Here is a 17,238-nt window from a genome sequence, read left to right on the forward strand (position 1 = left end):
CTTTCAGGTAGGGTTGGGTGATAAAACGATTAAAAGAATTACTGTGAAATAACTTTTCCTGGACAGACAAGAAGGGTACCGCGCTGAACAAATCATGGGGTTGGAACAGAGTTAGAGCCATGCCAGTTTAGGCAGATTATGAGAAGCACATGTGCTAAAGTTCAATATACAGGGTGGGCCATTTATATGGAAACACTGTAATAACATGGGAATGGTTGGTGATATTAAAGTCCTGTTTGTGGCACATTAGTATATGTGAGGGGGCAAACTCCTGAAGATGGGTGGTGACCATGGTGGCCATTTAGAAGTCGGCCATCTTGGATACAACTTTTGTTTTTTCAATAGGAAGAGGGCCATGTGACACATCAGACTTATTGGTAATGTCACAAGAAAAACAATGGTGTGCTTGGTTTCAACGTAACTTTGTGTATGTGTGTACGTACACATACAATATGAAACAGGAAAATACCGCAGTGTAATCCATTTATTTCAACAAAGTAACTGTATTCTAAACACCACCTTTTTAAACGGTAACTGTAACGGAATACAGTTACTCATATTTTGTATTTTAAATACGTAACGGCGGTACATGTATTCTGTTACTCCCCAACACTGGATACAAATAATATCAGGCTGATCCTGCCATGATTTGTTCCCCCGGTTCAAATCACGGACAAACAGTATCCCACAGTTGTTTGTTTTTAAACCCATTTTGTACAGAGAGGCATTTTTTGAAAAATGTATTGATAGCAATGTTGAATATTATTACACAGGAAAAAAAACATCTACATGTAAAATAATCCCACCGTGACGCCTCTGCCTTTGTAAATGGAGGGACAGTAACTGCGTGTGTGTATGTAAGCGTGTAAAACCTGCAGATAGAGACAAAATACTGTTAATCTGACTATCTGCCATTCTGCAATTCATCTCATATAAACAATAACGTGGCGCACAGCGTGGCGTGAAAAAAGGCACATACCTTTGACGTTGCGTGACCAACTCTGTATTCCTCATCCACACATGAACGCAAAAAAGAAGTTTTTAAAAACCTCAGTTTTCGGTGTGGACGAAACAGCTGCGCTTTCAAAAATACCCGTGTAGGTGCTGATGTAGCCTAAAAGAGTTAGTAGTTTATTTTCTTACTACCTGTAATTTATTGCAGATTACTTGTATTTGCTTAATTGTTTACTAAATGTTTGAGGTGTGAAATAAACCACAATGGAGCAAAATATGGGCGTGTGTGTGGTTGGAGGATGTGTTTGTGCGCGCGCGCGGGGGGGTGCGAGCGAACATTTTTCTTGTAAATCAAAGGGGGTCCTAGCAAAAAATGTTTGAGAACCACTGGGTTATGGCGTTATTTTTGTGCCACTATTCTGAGCGTACGTAAAAAACATTTTGCAGGTGCAAGTGTTGCATGTTGAGGAGAAATTTATTTTGAGCGAAGAAAAGCTAAATTTGAGTGAACAAAATTCAATGCTGCGTGCAAAAACTGTATTTCAGTGTTTGCTATTATACACACACACACACACACACACACACACACACACACACACACACACACACACACACACACACACACACACACACACACACACACAACAGCAGCCCCTCTCGCTCAGTGTTTGCATTTGCGCTTTATTGAGACATCACATATTTACAAGAGTGCTGTAACGTTTTCGGAGATTTGATTAAAACAATTTAATGGGTTAAATGTCGACGGGGAAAGAGTGGACCAAAGCGTGGGGAAACAGCTTCTTTGAACTCTGCTGTTATGTAATGTCTCTGGATGATGCAGCACTGCAGTCTAAAGGGATGCTCCTGTCATAGCTGCTCAATAAATATTTCAGTGAAATTGCTCTACTGCTATTTTGGTATTCTGTTACCTTGAGTCACAAACCAGCATTAACGCTGCAAGTGTAATACTGATAATAATTAGGTCCCCAAACACAAAGCAATCACTAAAAGAAAGGACTTTCTCTGGGAATTTGCAGTATTTCATCTCTTGAGTCGGCATTCAGAGTGACACCAGTGAATGTGTAGGTGGATCCAAGATATGTGCAGTGATTCATTTTCAGTGTTATCAGAGTGTAAGAAGTTGTCTTTGTGGCTCAAACTAGCAGAAGTCAGAGCTAACCCTTCCCTTTGAAATTACCATCTTTTAAAGACGTTTAATTAAAAACAACATGTCAGGTAATGCTGTATAAGAACCAGTCCATTTTTTACTACAAAGCCAGTTCAACCTATCTGGGATATCTTTCTGTTATCTGGATTCACTTGCCCTAACATTGTTGATCAGCGTCAGCAGTAACATGAAGCTGGTTATCAACTCTTAAGTTAACCCCGAGTTTCCCCTGCATGTTCATATGAAAGGGGTGACAGCAGCTGACCAAACACGAAGGGGTGTTTCATGGATCGCATGACTCTTCCTTCAAAGAAAATAATCCCTCCAGAGATGTTATCAAATGGTGATAAGCTCTAAAAAGCATAAATGTAAACCAGTAAACTGCAACACTGTTGATAAAAGGACAAAAGATCAGTGCTGCACAGAGCAATAAAATAAAGATTTTAATTCCAGTTAATTATTTTATCACTGTGTTCTCAGTGCTGCTGTTTATTTCCAAAGCGGCGACTGCACATTTAGAGCTGTGAAGACTATTTAAACATTAAAGCTTACTGTCTCACAGCCTGATGAAGAAGACGTGGAAATCGCTGCAGTTTGTCGCAGATCACAGTGATAACACTGCGACTGTTTGCTCGGGTATTCTTGACGTGTGTTCTGTGTTCTAGTAGCTGCAATCCCAGCAGAAGAATACATTTGATAGCAGATTAGAATGAAGTGTAAAAGAACTTTTTAACATTTTAATTTTGATACACGGACATTCCTGTGACAAAGCGACACACAGTTTTAAGTATGGCTTAACAACCTGTACATATAACATGTATCCCCAGCAGAAAATCTCTTAAAACATGCTGTAAATAAAAGAATCAGTGAAAATGTTTCCAGTAGATTTGGAGCCAAAAGTGAACACCTAACCACTTACTAATTAATTATAATTGCTAACTTTCTGAGTGCTCTTCCTCCACCTCTGTGTACCCAGTAATATCATTAAAGCTGTAAATACATCCTTCATACTGCCCATAATTTAAAAACAAAAAAATTTGCACAGCAAACAAATGAGAGCAGCCAGCCAGAGAAGGCTTGGCTTAGATAAATGTAACTTGAGCACAGATGAAAGGTGGTTGTTGGGTAACTGAGCATAAATCCCAATTTTTGGATAACTCTGATTTGTTTGGTCTCAAAATTCTCACAAATGTCAGCGACACATTTTAAACAATACAAAATGTGTTTTAGACATGTGAGAGGGTAAATAATGCTGCTGCTATGGAGTTCAGAAGTGAAATCATCAAATAAATTTGAAGCCTTACGTATACAAGGCAGGATTTAAAAAACCGTGGGTGGTAACAGTCATCTTAAAGTTAGTCATATTTTGCTCAGTCTGTGCTTGAGGCATTGAGAGAACAATCTGAGATACATGGAGTTACTTGCAACATGTGAAATAGCAGCTTCATGAATGTTGATGGTGATGCAGTTACATCCCCATCCCCGGTGTCTTTCTTCTAGCTAATGTTTTGTGCCATTAGCTTTGTTGGTGAGAATATATACTACCTGCTCCAGTGCTAACCAGTTAACTGTAGCTTACGTCTTTGTGTTGTTGTGTGCTGTTCAAGTAAATCTGTTGCAATGAATGAGTGAGAGGATCCAGGCAAAAGACAGTGAACACAAGTGAATCTAACAGGGTGAAAGAAAGAGGCACAAAAACTATACTAAGACTAAAACAAAGCAAGAACTGAAAGTACAGAATACTGATGAATATAAGAACATGATACAACAGACCTGCAGAACCAAGGACACATGAAAACCACGTAAAGATAAACATGAGCTCCGAACTTCAAAAAAACTCATGACCAAAAAATAAAAAAAATCAGTTTGTAGGCATTTTCTAAAAGAGGATGACAGATGTGCGACAACCAGAACAACAATTTCCAGTACTGAGTTTGTTTGCTTTCTTCTGAAATGATTGGTAATCTACCCTCACATTTGAATAAAATGATGATCATATATCTATTGTAGTACAGTCAAAGCTTATCCATTAATCACCAAGTTATGAAATCTGACATAACTTTTGAAAGAAGCCCATTCATTATGTGTTATGAAAGTAATGTCAGCAGCTGAAATCGTTTTTCCAGGGGTCCGTTCTTCGTACCTCGCTAAGTGAGTTAGCTGGATTTGATTGTTGACGATTTCGCGTGATCTTGGATCGTTCGGTTCCCCGAAGCTCATCCGGGACTTGCTGCCATAGCAACAGAGCCGTAAGCGTAAACCTGCTCGGGAGCAGGCTTACTTTATGTAAACAGGATTAGATCGCGGCCACGCAGGTATGTCTGCTTCATTTATACGAAAGCAACAGCGATATTCCACCACTGTTTCACCATAAATAAATATTATCAATGTAACTAAAGATAATGCAGCACTTGATCCATTTATTGATTTCATACAGATACATACAGGTCATTTCCTAAAAAAGGGAAATGTACTATTAACATTCTATTACATGTATGTGATTATTACAGATGTAATTCATATTTCAGAGTAGTAATTGGAAATTACTTCGTGTAATCAAGATGGGAGACCACGGCTATAAAAGCGAAGGTGGATTTGGGAAGTCTGTCGCAGTCATATCCTGTCTGTATACGCGAGCAGCCCATTGCGGAAGGTGCAAGATTGATAAGGAGAGTCCTCAGAATCCAGCGTATATTGCGGGATAGACAGGATCCTTTAGCTCAGCGCGACAGTGTGCTCATAGAGAGATATCGATATTCCCGTGAGGGTATTATTTACTTAACCAACTTGTTGACGAGGGGGTGCAGGACCACCACCTGTCTTTTTGTGCTCTGCCCTTTTCTTGGTTGCTGTTATGAACAAACAAACAGAGTATTCCAGGGTCTCTTTCCAAGAGACTAAAAGCAATATAAGTGATAAATATTACCATTCTGTAGAATATTCTTATATTTCCCTTTTACTTGTTCCCATGTTCTAGTGGGTCCTGTTGTGGCTCTAATGTGTAAGGGGATATAATATAACATAATATAATCAGAATCAGAATTCAGAATGGGTTTATTGCCAGATGTTGAGGTTTACAACATTAGGAAATTGCTGCGGTGCTTCAGTGCAGACAATAAGAATTAAAGTGCTATGTAGAAAGAAAGATATGTGCATGAGATATACATGAGATATATACATGAGAATAAGAATTATGAGTGCTACGTAGAAAGATATATACATGAGTGCAGGTGGTGATCAGTGCCAAACATGAAATGATGCAGTGACACAGCGTAGGGTCATGTGTTAGTGGCGGGGACAATCATGTGGTTATTGTTCATGTGTCCAACAGCAGAGGGGAAGAAACTGTTCTTGTGGCGAGAGGTTCTGGTGCGAATGGACCGGAGCCTCCTGCCTGAGGGGAGCAGGTCAAACAGACTGTGTCCAGGGTGAGAAGGGTCAGCTGAGATCCGGGCTGCACGCCGCAGTGACCTGGAGGTGTACAGGTCCTGCAGAGATGGGAGTCTGCAGCCAATCACCTTCTCAGCAGAGCGCACAACACGCTGCAGTCTCTGTTTGTCCCTGATAGTGGCTCCAGCGTACCACACGGTGATGGAGGAGGTGAGGATGGACTCGATGATTGCAGTGTAGAATTGCATCATCGTCTGTGTTGGCAGGTTGAATTTCTTCAGCTGCCTCAGGAAGTACATCCTCTGCTGGGCTTTCTTGATGACGGAGGTGATGGTGGGCTCCCACTTCAGGTCCTGGGTGATGGTGGTACCCAGGAAGCGGAATGAGTCCACAGAGGTGATGGGGGTGTCAGTCAGGATGATGGGGGGGAGTGGGGCTGTGTGCTTCCTGAAGTCCACAATAATCTCCACTGTCTTCTGGGCATTCAGCACCAGGTTGTTGTGGCTGCACCAAGACACCAGACGTTCAACCTCCCTCCTGTAGGCAGACTCGTCCCCGTCCGAGATGAGCCCAATGACGGTGGTGTCATCTGCGAACTTGATTAGCTTGACAGACTGGTGGGTGGAGGTGCAGCAGTTGGTGTACAGGGAGAAGAGCAGAGGAGAAAGAACACAGCCCTGAGGGGAGCCGGTGCTGATGGTCCGGGAGTCCGAGACATTCTTTCCCAGCCTCACGTGCTGCTTCCTGTCCGTCAGGAAGTCAGTGATCCACTGGCAGATGGGATCAGGCACATTCATCTGGGAAAGCTTGCCTCGGAGATGGTCTGGAAGGATGGTGTTGAAGGCAGAGCTGAAGTCCACAAACAGGATCCTGGCGTAGGTTCCTGGGGAGTCCAGATGCTGCAGGATGAAGTGTAGGGCCATGTTGATGGCGTCGTCTACAGACCTGTTGGCTCTATATGCAAACTGCAGGGGGTCCAGGAGGGGGGCCGTGAGGGTCTTGAGATGGGAGAGAACTAGGCGCTCAAATGACTTCATGACCACAGATGTCAGAGCCACGGGTCTGTAGTCATTTAGTCCAGTGATCCTAGGTTTCTTGGGGACAGGGATTATGGTAGAGGACTTGAAGCAGGCAGGCACATGACATGCCTGCAGTGAGGAGTTGAAGATGCCAGAAAACACTGGGGCCAGCTCGTTTGCACAGTGTCTGAGGGTGGCAGGAGACACACCGTCTGGGCCGGGAGCTTTCCGAGCATTCAGGTTCTTAAACTGCTTCCTCACATCTGCTTCATGAATATGAAGAGTTGTGGTGGGAGGAGGTGGTGTGAAATCCTCTTTTGTGTGGGGTGAGGGGGCGGGTGTTGCAGGTGAACAGTTTGAAGGTGGTGATGGCTCTATGGAGGGGGGAGAGGTGGGGGAATGAGTGTCCAAAGTGCCTCTATTGTTGGGGCCGTTGGAGGTGTGAAGGCTGCCTGATGGCTCGTCAAAACGGCAGTAGAAGTCGTTGAGGGTGTTGGCCAAGAGCAAGTCATCAGTGGAGTGGGGGGTTTTAGGCTTGTAGTTGGTGATATTCCTAAAACCTTTCCACACAGAGGCCGAGTCATTCTCTGAGATCTGCTGCTGCATCTTCTCAGAGTGCTGATGTTTGGCAATGTCCACTTCTTTAGTGAACCTGTACTTGGCCTCTCTGTAGCAGTCCCTGTCTCCGCTTCTGAACGCCTTTCTCTTTTCCAGCCACAGCTTTTTGAGTTTAGGAGTAAACCAGGGTTTGTCATTGTTATAACTCACCCTGGTGCGTGATGGCACAATGCTGTCCTCACAGAAGTGGATATAGGAGGTGACAGTGTCTGTAAACTCGTCCAAGCTGTTAGAAGCAGCCTTCATTGTGTCCCAGTCTGTGGTCTCCAAACACGTGCGAAGCTCCTCCACAGCCTCGTTGCTCCACAGTTTTTTGGTCCTCACGACAGGTTTGGAGAGCTTCAGCCTCTGTCTGTACGTGGGGATCAGGTGGATCATGACGTGGTCAGAAAGTCCGAGTGAAGCGCGCGGCACCGCGCGATAGGCCCCGCTGATCGTGCTGTAGCAGTGGTCCAATGTCCTCTCCTCTCTGGTCGGGCATTTAATATACTGCTTGTATTTCGGAAGCTCATGGCTCAGATTGGCTTTGTTAAAGTCCCCAAGAGCAATGATGAGAGAGTCCGGGTATGTCCGCTCCATGTGGAGAATCTGCTCTGCGAGTGCGCACTGAGCTGCTTGCGCATCCGCGTCTGGCGGGATGTAAACAGCGGCCAGGATGAATGAAGCAAACTCCCGCGGAGAATAAAACGGTTTGCAGTGAATAAAAAGATATTCCAGAGAGGGAGAGCAGTGCTGAGCAATCACTGTTACATCTGTGCACCAGCCACTATTGATGTAGAAGCAGACACCTCCACCTTTGGTTTTACCGGAGAGAGCGGCCTGCCGGTCCGCGCGCAGCAGATGAAAGCCCTCCAGCTTGAGCGCGCAGTCCGGGATGTCCTCACTGAGCCACGACTCCGTAAAACATAAGACACAGGAGGAGGCAAAGTCTCTGTTCATGCTTCTCATCAGGGCCAGTTCGTCTATCTTATTCCAGAGTGAGCGTACATTAGAAAGGAAGATCCCAGGAAGGGCCGTTCTCAGTCCGCGTCTCCTCAAACGCACGAGTACGCCGGCTCGCTTACCTCTCTTTCGACGTCTCACTTTCCTGATCAGAGTCAGCAGTAAATCTGCCGCATATGCGACAAATATTGGAAATAAATCCACAGGCGTTGTAGTCCTGCAGTTAAGGAGCTCTTCTCTGGTGTAAGAATATCCAGAGGAGTGCCCAGACACAGAAGAAATGCACAAAAACAAGACAAAAGTAACGCACTGAAGCACCAGGGCATCCATACGCGGCGCCATAAATATAATATAATGTAATATAATATCGGATAATATAGTGTAATATAATAAATTTACCCTACCGCCTACTGGTGTTGGCCAGAGGGGCCGATGGCGCGATATGGCAACCTGGCTTCTGTCAGTCTGCCCCAGGGCAGCTGTGGCTACAACCGTAGCTGCCTCCACCAGTGTGTGAATGTGAGAGTGACTGAATAGTGGCATTGTAAAGCGCTTTGGGTGCCTTGGAAAGCGCTATATCAATCCACTCCATTATTATTGTTATTATTAAATTACTTACGAGTTTAATTTGTCAGCAACTTTCTGCCAGCCCTCTCTCCTTCCTTTTGCAGCCTTTGCAGTGTTCCCTTGCGTTCTGATTAAACTCTGAAACTCCCGAAATCCCTCACTCAAGAGTTCTTGCTCTGCTGCCGAAAAATACCGAGCGCTCTCCTTCGACATTTTCGCCGACCAATCAGAGGGTTGCCGATCAATGTTTCTACTATCGATGCGTAGCCCCTTTTACGACACCCAGTGATCTCACATTACTTCATCCAGCTGTACTGATCGTCAACAGCAGGTGTGTTCGGGGAACCGGATTAGCGAGCTCACGGTTAGCGCGATGGTTTGGTCTTGGATGTGTCATTTGATCTTGGATGTAGTAAGCGACGTACGAAGAACGGGCCCCAGGTGTAATATCTGACACACTGCTCTGGTCCCTGTTAGGAAATGAATGCTGAACTGTGGCAAGTGGCTGATGTTTTAATGAAACATTAAGTCAGTGTCTTGCATACCTAACAGTGTATCCTTTTTAGAAGTGGGAAGTAAGTAATTCTTTTTTAATAGGAACTTAGTGAAGCTCAATTAAAAATAGTCAACAAGAATGGCATCAGTGTTTGAGGATATGACTGCTGAAAGCAGAGAGACCCATAAAAAGGCTTAGCATCACAAGATGAAATAGAATTGGTACTGAAACTATTTCATCATTGTGGGAATAGTTAGGACCTAACTAGAAGTATGTACTTTGAACCCTTGATCATCGAGTACGGTGGGATTCAGTCTGTAGCACTGGCTACTCTATAATTGTTTTAGAGCATACTCTTCAGTTCATCTGGCTCATCTTTCCTCAGGCTTTTTCCCGTCATGCTTTTTCGGTTTTCTCACCTAACGCCACCCCCTTCTTCTGTCTGCTGTGACAAAAGCCTCAGCTACACCCCCTAAATACCAAAACTGGCACTCTCTGAGAACAGTGAGGTAAATCCTCTGCTGGAAGGCATTCCCTTTGAGGAAACACTGCTGAGGTTCACTTTACTGGACACATTGACAAGATGTATCAGCATTCTACATGTTACTCCTCTGATACAGAGGTGCAGCTGATATTGATTTTTGCTTTAAGGTGACCTGTCATCAAACTGCACTGTGATGATGATGATGATGAAACATTCAGCATTACTGCAACTGTATAAGCTCTCGTTACCCTTGTCTGCAGCGTTTGCTTCCGTACCTGACCCATTCTGAACATGGAAATAAATAACAGCTGACTTTGCTGCCATGGCAACCCCTCCGGTCCGCTCTCTAGTTGTTTCCCTCCATACATCCACTCTCTATGTTGCAACTTCTGCCTCTCTAGTATTGGTAAAGGAAATTAACAGGAAAAAATAATAATTGTAATTCATCTGACCAACTAGAGTTTCCGCTAGTTGGTCATTAGCTCAGCGGTCCACCTGGCCTGAGGTGAACCAAACAAATATTACTGGTGTATCTGTATTCTGTATATCATTGGTGTATTTGTAGTTTATTAGTGGACAGATAACAGAGTTTACAGGCATGACTACTGGAAGTAGTCAGAGAGCACATGTGACACACTGACTGATAATAGGACCAAATCCGCTGCCAAGCAGGGGAGTTTACATGTTCTCCCGTTGTGGGTTCTTTGCAGATCCTCCAGCTTCTTCACACACTCCAAAGCCATCCTTGTTAGGCTTGTTGGTGATTCTGAATTTGCCATAGGTTTTATTGTGAGTGTGAATGGTTGCCTGTCTCTGTGTTGGTTGTGCGATAAAGTGGCAACCTGTCCAGGGTGTACCCCGCTTCTCATATCGTGACAGTTGGGATGGGCTCCAACCCTAATTAAATTGTTCTTTTTATGAGACAATAACATTTGGAGCATACTCTCTAAATACTACTTTCCATGCATTGTGACTGAACAACATTATGTCACAATGCAATGCATTGTTTTGAATAGTAACCGCAGTAGACCTACGTGTGCTGTCTTCTTTGATAAAGTAACTCTCAAATCCTTTTTTCTTGTTTTTCTGTGTTACAGTTGAAAGGGAACTGGTTCAGAAGAGGACCTTCACCCGTTGGATAAACCTCCACCTAGAAAAGGTTTGTGCAGAGCATCAGGATGTTATCACTGCAGAACATTCACAGGACTAGAAACATAAATCATGCTCAGTTACTGCAGTTGCTACTCTTTAATCTAACTGCGGTTAAGCAGAGGAACCCGCTCATACACATGGTAGGACACACAAGATGGATATAAATGGGGACAGCCACTCTGAATTATGTATGTGGTTGTGTGAAACTGCCTGTGTGTGACATTAAACTTTCATTTGGTTTTCTACTGTTGATCCAATCTACTGTTAATCTATTCCCCAGACATACTCTGTTTCTAGAGACTGATTATGATTCTGTGGAGTCTGTGCTTTTCTGCTCTGGAGTTTCTGTTTTGCTTTTGTTGGCAGTTCTAATCAGGGGTGAGTCAGAGTTAGCTGTGAGTTGGAGTGTCTGATCAAGGCTTTTGTTTTGCCTCACACAATGAGCCTCTCTTCTCTTATTCACTCTTTGGCCATGTGTCAAATTTCTGACCCACTAATTGACAATCATGCGTTTGTCTGCTGTCAACTTGGAAAGTTGATTCCCCCACCCTCTGACCCCTCCACCACACAACATGCAAACCATGTTCAGACTGGTTCACAAATCCCTGAGTTGTTTTTTAATTGTTATGACAACAGAGCTAAGTGTTGGCTCATGCAGACTGATTTTAACGATAAGCCTGTGCTTGCACTTGCTGCCGTTGGCCTACGTACCATGTCTTTAAGCAGGTAACAATTAAACCAAGACTTCAAAACCCATCATTTGACCCAGCTGTCTTAGCTAATTATAGGCCAATCTCCAACCTTCCTTTCATCTCAAAAAAGAGTAGTTGTCAAACAGCTAACAGATCATCCACAGAGGAATGGCTTATTAGAAATTTTGAGAAAATAACTCGAAATTTCGAGAAATATAACTCAAAATTTCGAGTTACTTTTCTCAAAATTTCGAGTTAGCTCTGCCAATCAAAAATATACGTGAATGAGGTCGCTTTCTTGTTACCCGGAAGCATATGGCGCAGAGGAACGCGCACTCAAAAACGGATCCCAACAAATTGGCGCTTTCGCGAGTACGTTTACTGATAGTAACACCATGTGATTCAGCTAATAACACAGGGATTTCATCATTTGTGAAGCCAGGCTGAAAACACACAGCAATCTGTGCATTCACGACTGGATGTAATAACGGTAGCTTAGCTGTAGCATTTGTAGCTGAGGGCTTCAGCTTCCGGGTAACAAGGAAATGACGTCATTCACGTAGATTACTGATTGGCAGCGCTAACTCGAAATTTCGAGTTACTTTCTCGAAATTTCGACATATTAACTTGAAATTTCGAGAAAATAACTTGAAATTTCGAGAAAATAACTCGAAATTTTGAGTTATGGATCTTTTTTTTTTTTTTTTTTTTTTTTTTTTTTTTATTAGTGGGGGAAACGGGCTTCCATACAAAGGGGTGGGATTAAATAAGTGTTTACTTCTTCCCACTCCCTTTCAACATGTAAATTAATCAGAACGGTTTTTTTTGTATGTAATTTGTATAGTATTTTTTTTCTTTCTTATTTTATTGTTATTATATTATTATTATATTGTTCACATGTTGAAATAAATTACCAATCAATCAATGTTGAATTGTCTCGCAGCTGCTCTATTCCCATGTTGTTGCAGTATGTTAATGACTAACCTCGTATTGTGGATGGATGATCTCAGTTGTTCTCCTGACTGAAGTTTGGTCTGTTTACGGCATCCTGCCATGCAATTACATTTGTCCCTGACCACCAGAAACCTTCACGTTAACTTTTATCGAGTATCAAGTTAGCGTTCATCCTTCAGCTTCACTGTGCTAATGTTATGCTAACGTAGCTGTTTTACTAGTGATCACGTAGGACATCATTATGTACCAGCTAGCCCAACTTCAGTAACCCTACAAACGTCACTGCTGTTCAGTTTTCTGTTTTCATTTATGTTGGAAGTGATAGCAGAGCTGTACGTTTTAATTTTTTCAGAAATCTCTCAGTCAGAACATGCTATATCATGTTTAGGTGGAAACTAGCGAGCTAACTTCCTGCTAACTTCTAACTCCGTTGAATTTAATAAATTCATGGATGCCTGGATGTTAAACTTAATTGTTACACCTGGTAAAGCAGCAACGCTGATCATTTTATTACAGATGAAAGGATTTAGACAGTTTTTAACTCTTAGTGATGCCGCAGTGTTCGTTTGACATTGGGTCCAAAACTCCATCTGCTTCAGGTCCCAGATTACTCTGCGAGGCTCCTCACTACGGCAGCCATAATGCTCCGACAATCCATCAAGCGGTGCGGTTTCATAGCTTACCAAAGTCGTACTAAAACATTTCTTGACAGATTTGTGCACGCTGTGTACCACATAAAATCGGTTCGAGGTCAGTAAGCACAACCGGAATTCATACAGAAGGCACACTGTCGATTTTTGAGAAAATTAAAGGATTTTAAGTGTGACTTATAGTGTGTAAAATATGTTATACAGAAGAAAAGAATATATCGTGATATATATCATTACCGCACATGCTTCATATTATACCGTGATATGGATTTTAGGCCATATCACCCAGCCCTAACTCAAAGCATCCGTTTAAAACATTAACATTAATTAAAGTGTACAGCAGTGAACCTTTGATTTTTCACAAAGCTCTTATAGTTTGCTGCACAGCTGATGACAGGAAATGTTACACAGTTTCTACAATCTTTCAATGCCCAACCTTCATCAGCTTGTTGCCAACCGGAGATTTCAGTGATTTAAGACAGTATTAATGTTGTTTTTGCTCTGTGCTGCTCAGCTTGAAGCGTAATGATCTATTACAGTTTAGATCTTGTTAATTCCCATCACAGGTCATGTTAAACTAAACTCTTCAACTTCTTGAAATTGAGCCTTTATGCTAACATTTTCTGTTTACTTTATTAAATATCAGATTTCATTCAGATTTAAATGATGTAGGTGTAATGATGTAAAGTAGGTTTGTACAACCCAATCTACAACAAAATGAGATGTTTTAATAACTGTAAATAAAAAAGAATGCCACATTTCATTTCAAACTTTTGGTCACACGTTCCCCCAAAAATGCCCATATTCTCAGACCACGTGGAAGAACATACCAGAGTCATCCAGATATGCTACATAATTTTTCACACCAGACTGCACAGTGTTCATCAGCCTTTGAAAAGTGGCTGGGACATTTTTTCAACTTAAAAGATTTGGCAGTGTATTATACAAACCCATCTTCCAACATCCGATGACCGATCCGTGCTGGGTTAATGCAGTATACGTGCTGGATGATGGGTTTGTGGTCACCACTCTCTATGTAATGCTCAAGAACTGTGGCTAAGACAGCAGACTCTAGATGTTTTCAAAATTTTGGTATTCTCATTTTTTTAACATGTTGACTTTCCAAAAATGGGACTTTTTGTTCCTGTCAAGTCTTTGAATTGAATAGTCTATGTCATTGACAAAACGGTTTGCAGGACTGAGTCAGTGTGGCTAACAACCAAAGCCAAGACATTAAATTATTCCTTTAGCTGAGAGATCTTCATTCTTAAACTGTTGAGGTGGGGCAATGAAGTTATTGAAGTTCTGGTTTCTATCAGGAGAAACCAGAACTTCATGATATACAAATGCATAAACACAGTCAGGGCTGGAATTCAAAATGTATTATTTATATATACTATTTTTTTGATTAAATATGATGCTGTTTTTATCTGCATTTTACCCAGTGTCTCAACTTTTTGCTTGGATGATTGTCTATGACATTAACAGAAACAAGAATCTGCATCTGTACTGCCAATTATCAGCTTTAGTAATTCCTAAAAAGGAAAACAATTGATCATGATCATGATCATTTCTGTAAATGGTAATAGACTCTTTTCCTTTCTCCATGTCTATTGTTAAAGAAAGCCCTCTTTTCTCCTCATTCTTGTTTGTCCATCCACAGTGTGACCCACCCATAGAGGTCCATGACCTCTTTCAGGACATCCGGGATGGGCGCATCCTCATGGCCCTGCTGGAGGAACTCTCTGGCTGTAAACTGGTCAGCCTGTAACACTGACTTTTAAGTGCTAGATTGGTTTTGCACTACTTGCTTTGCCAAGTGTTGTTGCTGTTTTATAGGATACTTAATTGTACTTTTTCCCAGCTTCATGGGTTCAGGAAGTCCTCCCATCGTATTTTCCGACTGAATAACATCGCCAAGGTCCTGTCTTTTCTTGAGGAGAGAAATGTGAGTATGACAGTTAAGAAGTGGTTAAATTGCTGGATGAAATGCAGAACTGTGAGGACATACACGCTCTGTCAACAGGTAAAGCTGGTCAGTATCGATGCAGTTGACATTGCAGATGGAAATTCCTCCATCATCTTGGGACTCATTTGGAACATCATTCTCTTCTTTCAGGTAATTGCATTTTTTGTCTTGAAGCTTCTTCATCAAAATCCTCTCTCACTTCTCTAAGAAGAGGATGCTAGTACAAAACGGTGTATTTTTCATAAGCTTTGCACTTCCTTTCTCTAAAAGGGAAAGAAAGCTCTTCTCCTCTATTCTAGAGTCAGATCTAGGCGAGGTTAGCTATTGGCTAAACTATACCTTTTTCTTTTGTTAACTTCCAATGCAAATCTTTGTTTAACACAAACTGTAATATAAGATTTGTGTAGCTTAAAATTTGGCATTTTATAGCAAAGCCAACAATGTATTGACAGCAGAAGTTATTTTTTGCTTTGGCATCAGTGCTTTGACAAAGAAACTTTTGTTCATCACTGTTAAGTAGATGGGCCTCAAAGCGTGGTAGCTATGATCACTCAGCTAATCAGCTGCTATCAGGGGTGAAGAGGCAAATGTTACCCATCTTGTCAAATGTTCAGTCACAGCTGTTTTCTTATTCTGAGTAACTCTGACAGTGTAAACTGAACTAAAGGTGAAAAGCTCCACAGATTCTCCACTAAACGAATTCTCAGTTTTATTCTTTCACAATCTGTTTAAGGGTAACAATTTCATCCAATGGTTACTATAGTAACCATGATGTAATGAGTCAATAGATATGAGGACTTTATCTGTTTAATGCCTAAATGTTGAAATGAGTAGTAAAGTAGCTCAACTAACTCAGCTCTTCCACCACCCAGATTAAGGAACTGACTGGGAACATCAGGAGCCAGTTCCCCTCCTCTTCCAGCCTTTCATCCATTCCCACCAGCTCTGACTCTGACACATCCTACAGCAGCACGCCATTGGACGACAGGCAGTCAGCATCCACAGCCGTGCGAGAACAGAGCAGGGCCATTAAGAAGTTACTGCAGTGGGTACAGAAGCGAACACGCAAGTGAGTTGGAGCTGCCGTTTCCATTATATGGAAATATGTTACATGCATTATACAATTACATAGTTTGTGTCCTTTTTGGAAAAGCAGTAATTCTTTGTATCTGTTTGTGTTTGATCCAGTTAGTTCTTTGTGGTCCCTCTATATTCTGCTTTTCTCTTGCCTTTTTACCCTCACTGCCCAACTGGTTGAGGCAGATGGTTACCCCTCTAGAGCCTGGTCCTGCCGAAGGTGTTGTCCTGTGAAAAGGACGCCCTTCCCTCCCATTGTCACCAAGTGCTTACTCATCGGGCATCGTCTGATGTTTGGGGTTCCCTCTTTGGTTATGCAGGTTTTTTCGCTTTCAATGGAAAGTGCCATGAGATGATCAATGTAGTGTTTGTTTTTGTTTGTTTGGGGGTTTTTTGGTGGTGTTCCTGGACTGGCCCTTTCCACAGACTATTTCTTATTTTTGTTACAGGTATGGTGTAGCAGTGCAGGACTTTAGTAAAAGCTGGATCAGTGGTCTGGCTTTCCTGGCTGTTATTAAGTCCATTGACTCCAGCTTGGTAGACATGAGGAAAGCCCTACTGAGAAGTTCCAGAGAAAATCTAGAGGATGCCTTCAGAATCGCCCACTACAGCCTGGGTATACCGCGCCTTCTGGAACCTGAAGGTAACAAGACAACAGCTACTTTTACTTAACAGCCTAATCACTACTCTAGTGACTGAAACTGTAATTCATCTATTTTACAGATGACGTGATAAAAGAGAGCTCAAGAACAGTGACAATAGTAGTTGAGTGTATCTCATCAGCATATTTTTGTAATGTGTGAGTAATTTCTTGAGATTAAAATGCAACAGTAAGAAAACCTTCGTTAAGAGTCAGAATCTAGTCAGAATCAGCTTTTCTGAGGATAGCCGACTGCTTTTGTGTATCAGAATGAATAGCCTTCAGAGATGCTGCTTTTAAGGGGGCGAAGTTTTACATTCTACTTTGTAAGGAATGCAGCAGTGACCTTTTATATTTGTGAGAAGAAAATGACCCAGTGGTTATATGATAACGTAAACTCCCATTAACAGGAAGAAAATACATTTTACTCAGCACCAGAGAACAAATGGACCATAAATATAAAAAT

The 17,238-nt window shown here is 42.2% G+C and overlaps 1 protein-coding gene across 3 annotated transcripts in view; it reads left to right on the forward strand.

Annotated features, from left to right (window-relative positions):
• clmna (calmin a) overlaps positions 1–17,238 on the forward strand; it is a 40,443-nt gene that overhangs the window by 12,683 nt on the left and 10,522 nt on the right. For all 3 annotated transcript variants that reach the window (XM_004564185.5, XM_004564186.5, XM_004564184.5), the window contains exons 2-7: positions 10,736–10,797; positions 14,750–14,845; positions 14,951–15,034; positions 15,113–15,205; positions 15,928–16,124; positions 16,582–16,775. In XM_004564185.5, coding sequence (XP_004564242.1) covers positions 10,736–10,797; positions 14,750–14,845; positions 14,951–15,034; positions 15,113–15,205; positions 15,928–16,124; positions 16,582–16,775 — 726 coding nt within the window. The remainder of the gene's footprint in view (positions 1–10,735; positions 10,798–14,749; positions 14,846–14,950; positions 15,035–15,112; positions 15,206–15,927; positions 16,125–16,581; positions 16,776–17,238) is intronic.

Source organism: Maylandia zebra, linkage group LG19 (genome assembly GCF_041146795.1).
Source record: "Maylandia zebra isolate NMK-2024a linkage group LG19, Mzebra_GT3a, whole genome shotgun sequence".
NCBI lineage: Eukaryota > Metazoa > Chordata > Actinopteri > Cichliformes > Cichlidae > Maylandia > Maylandia zebra.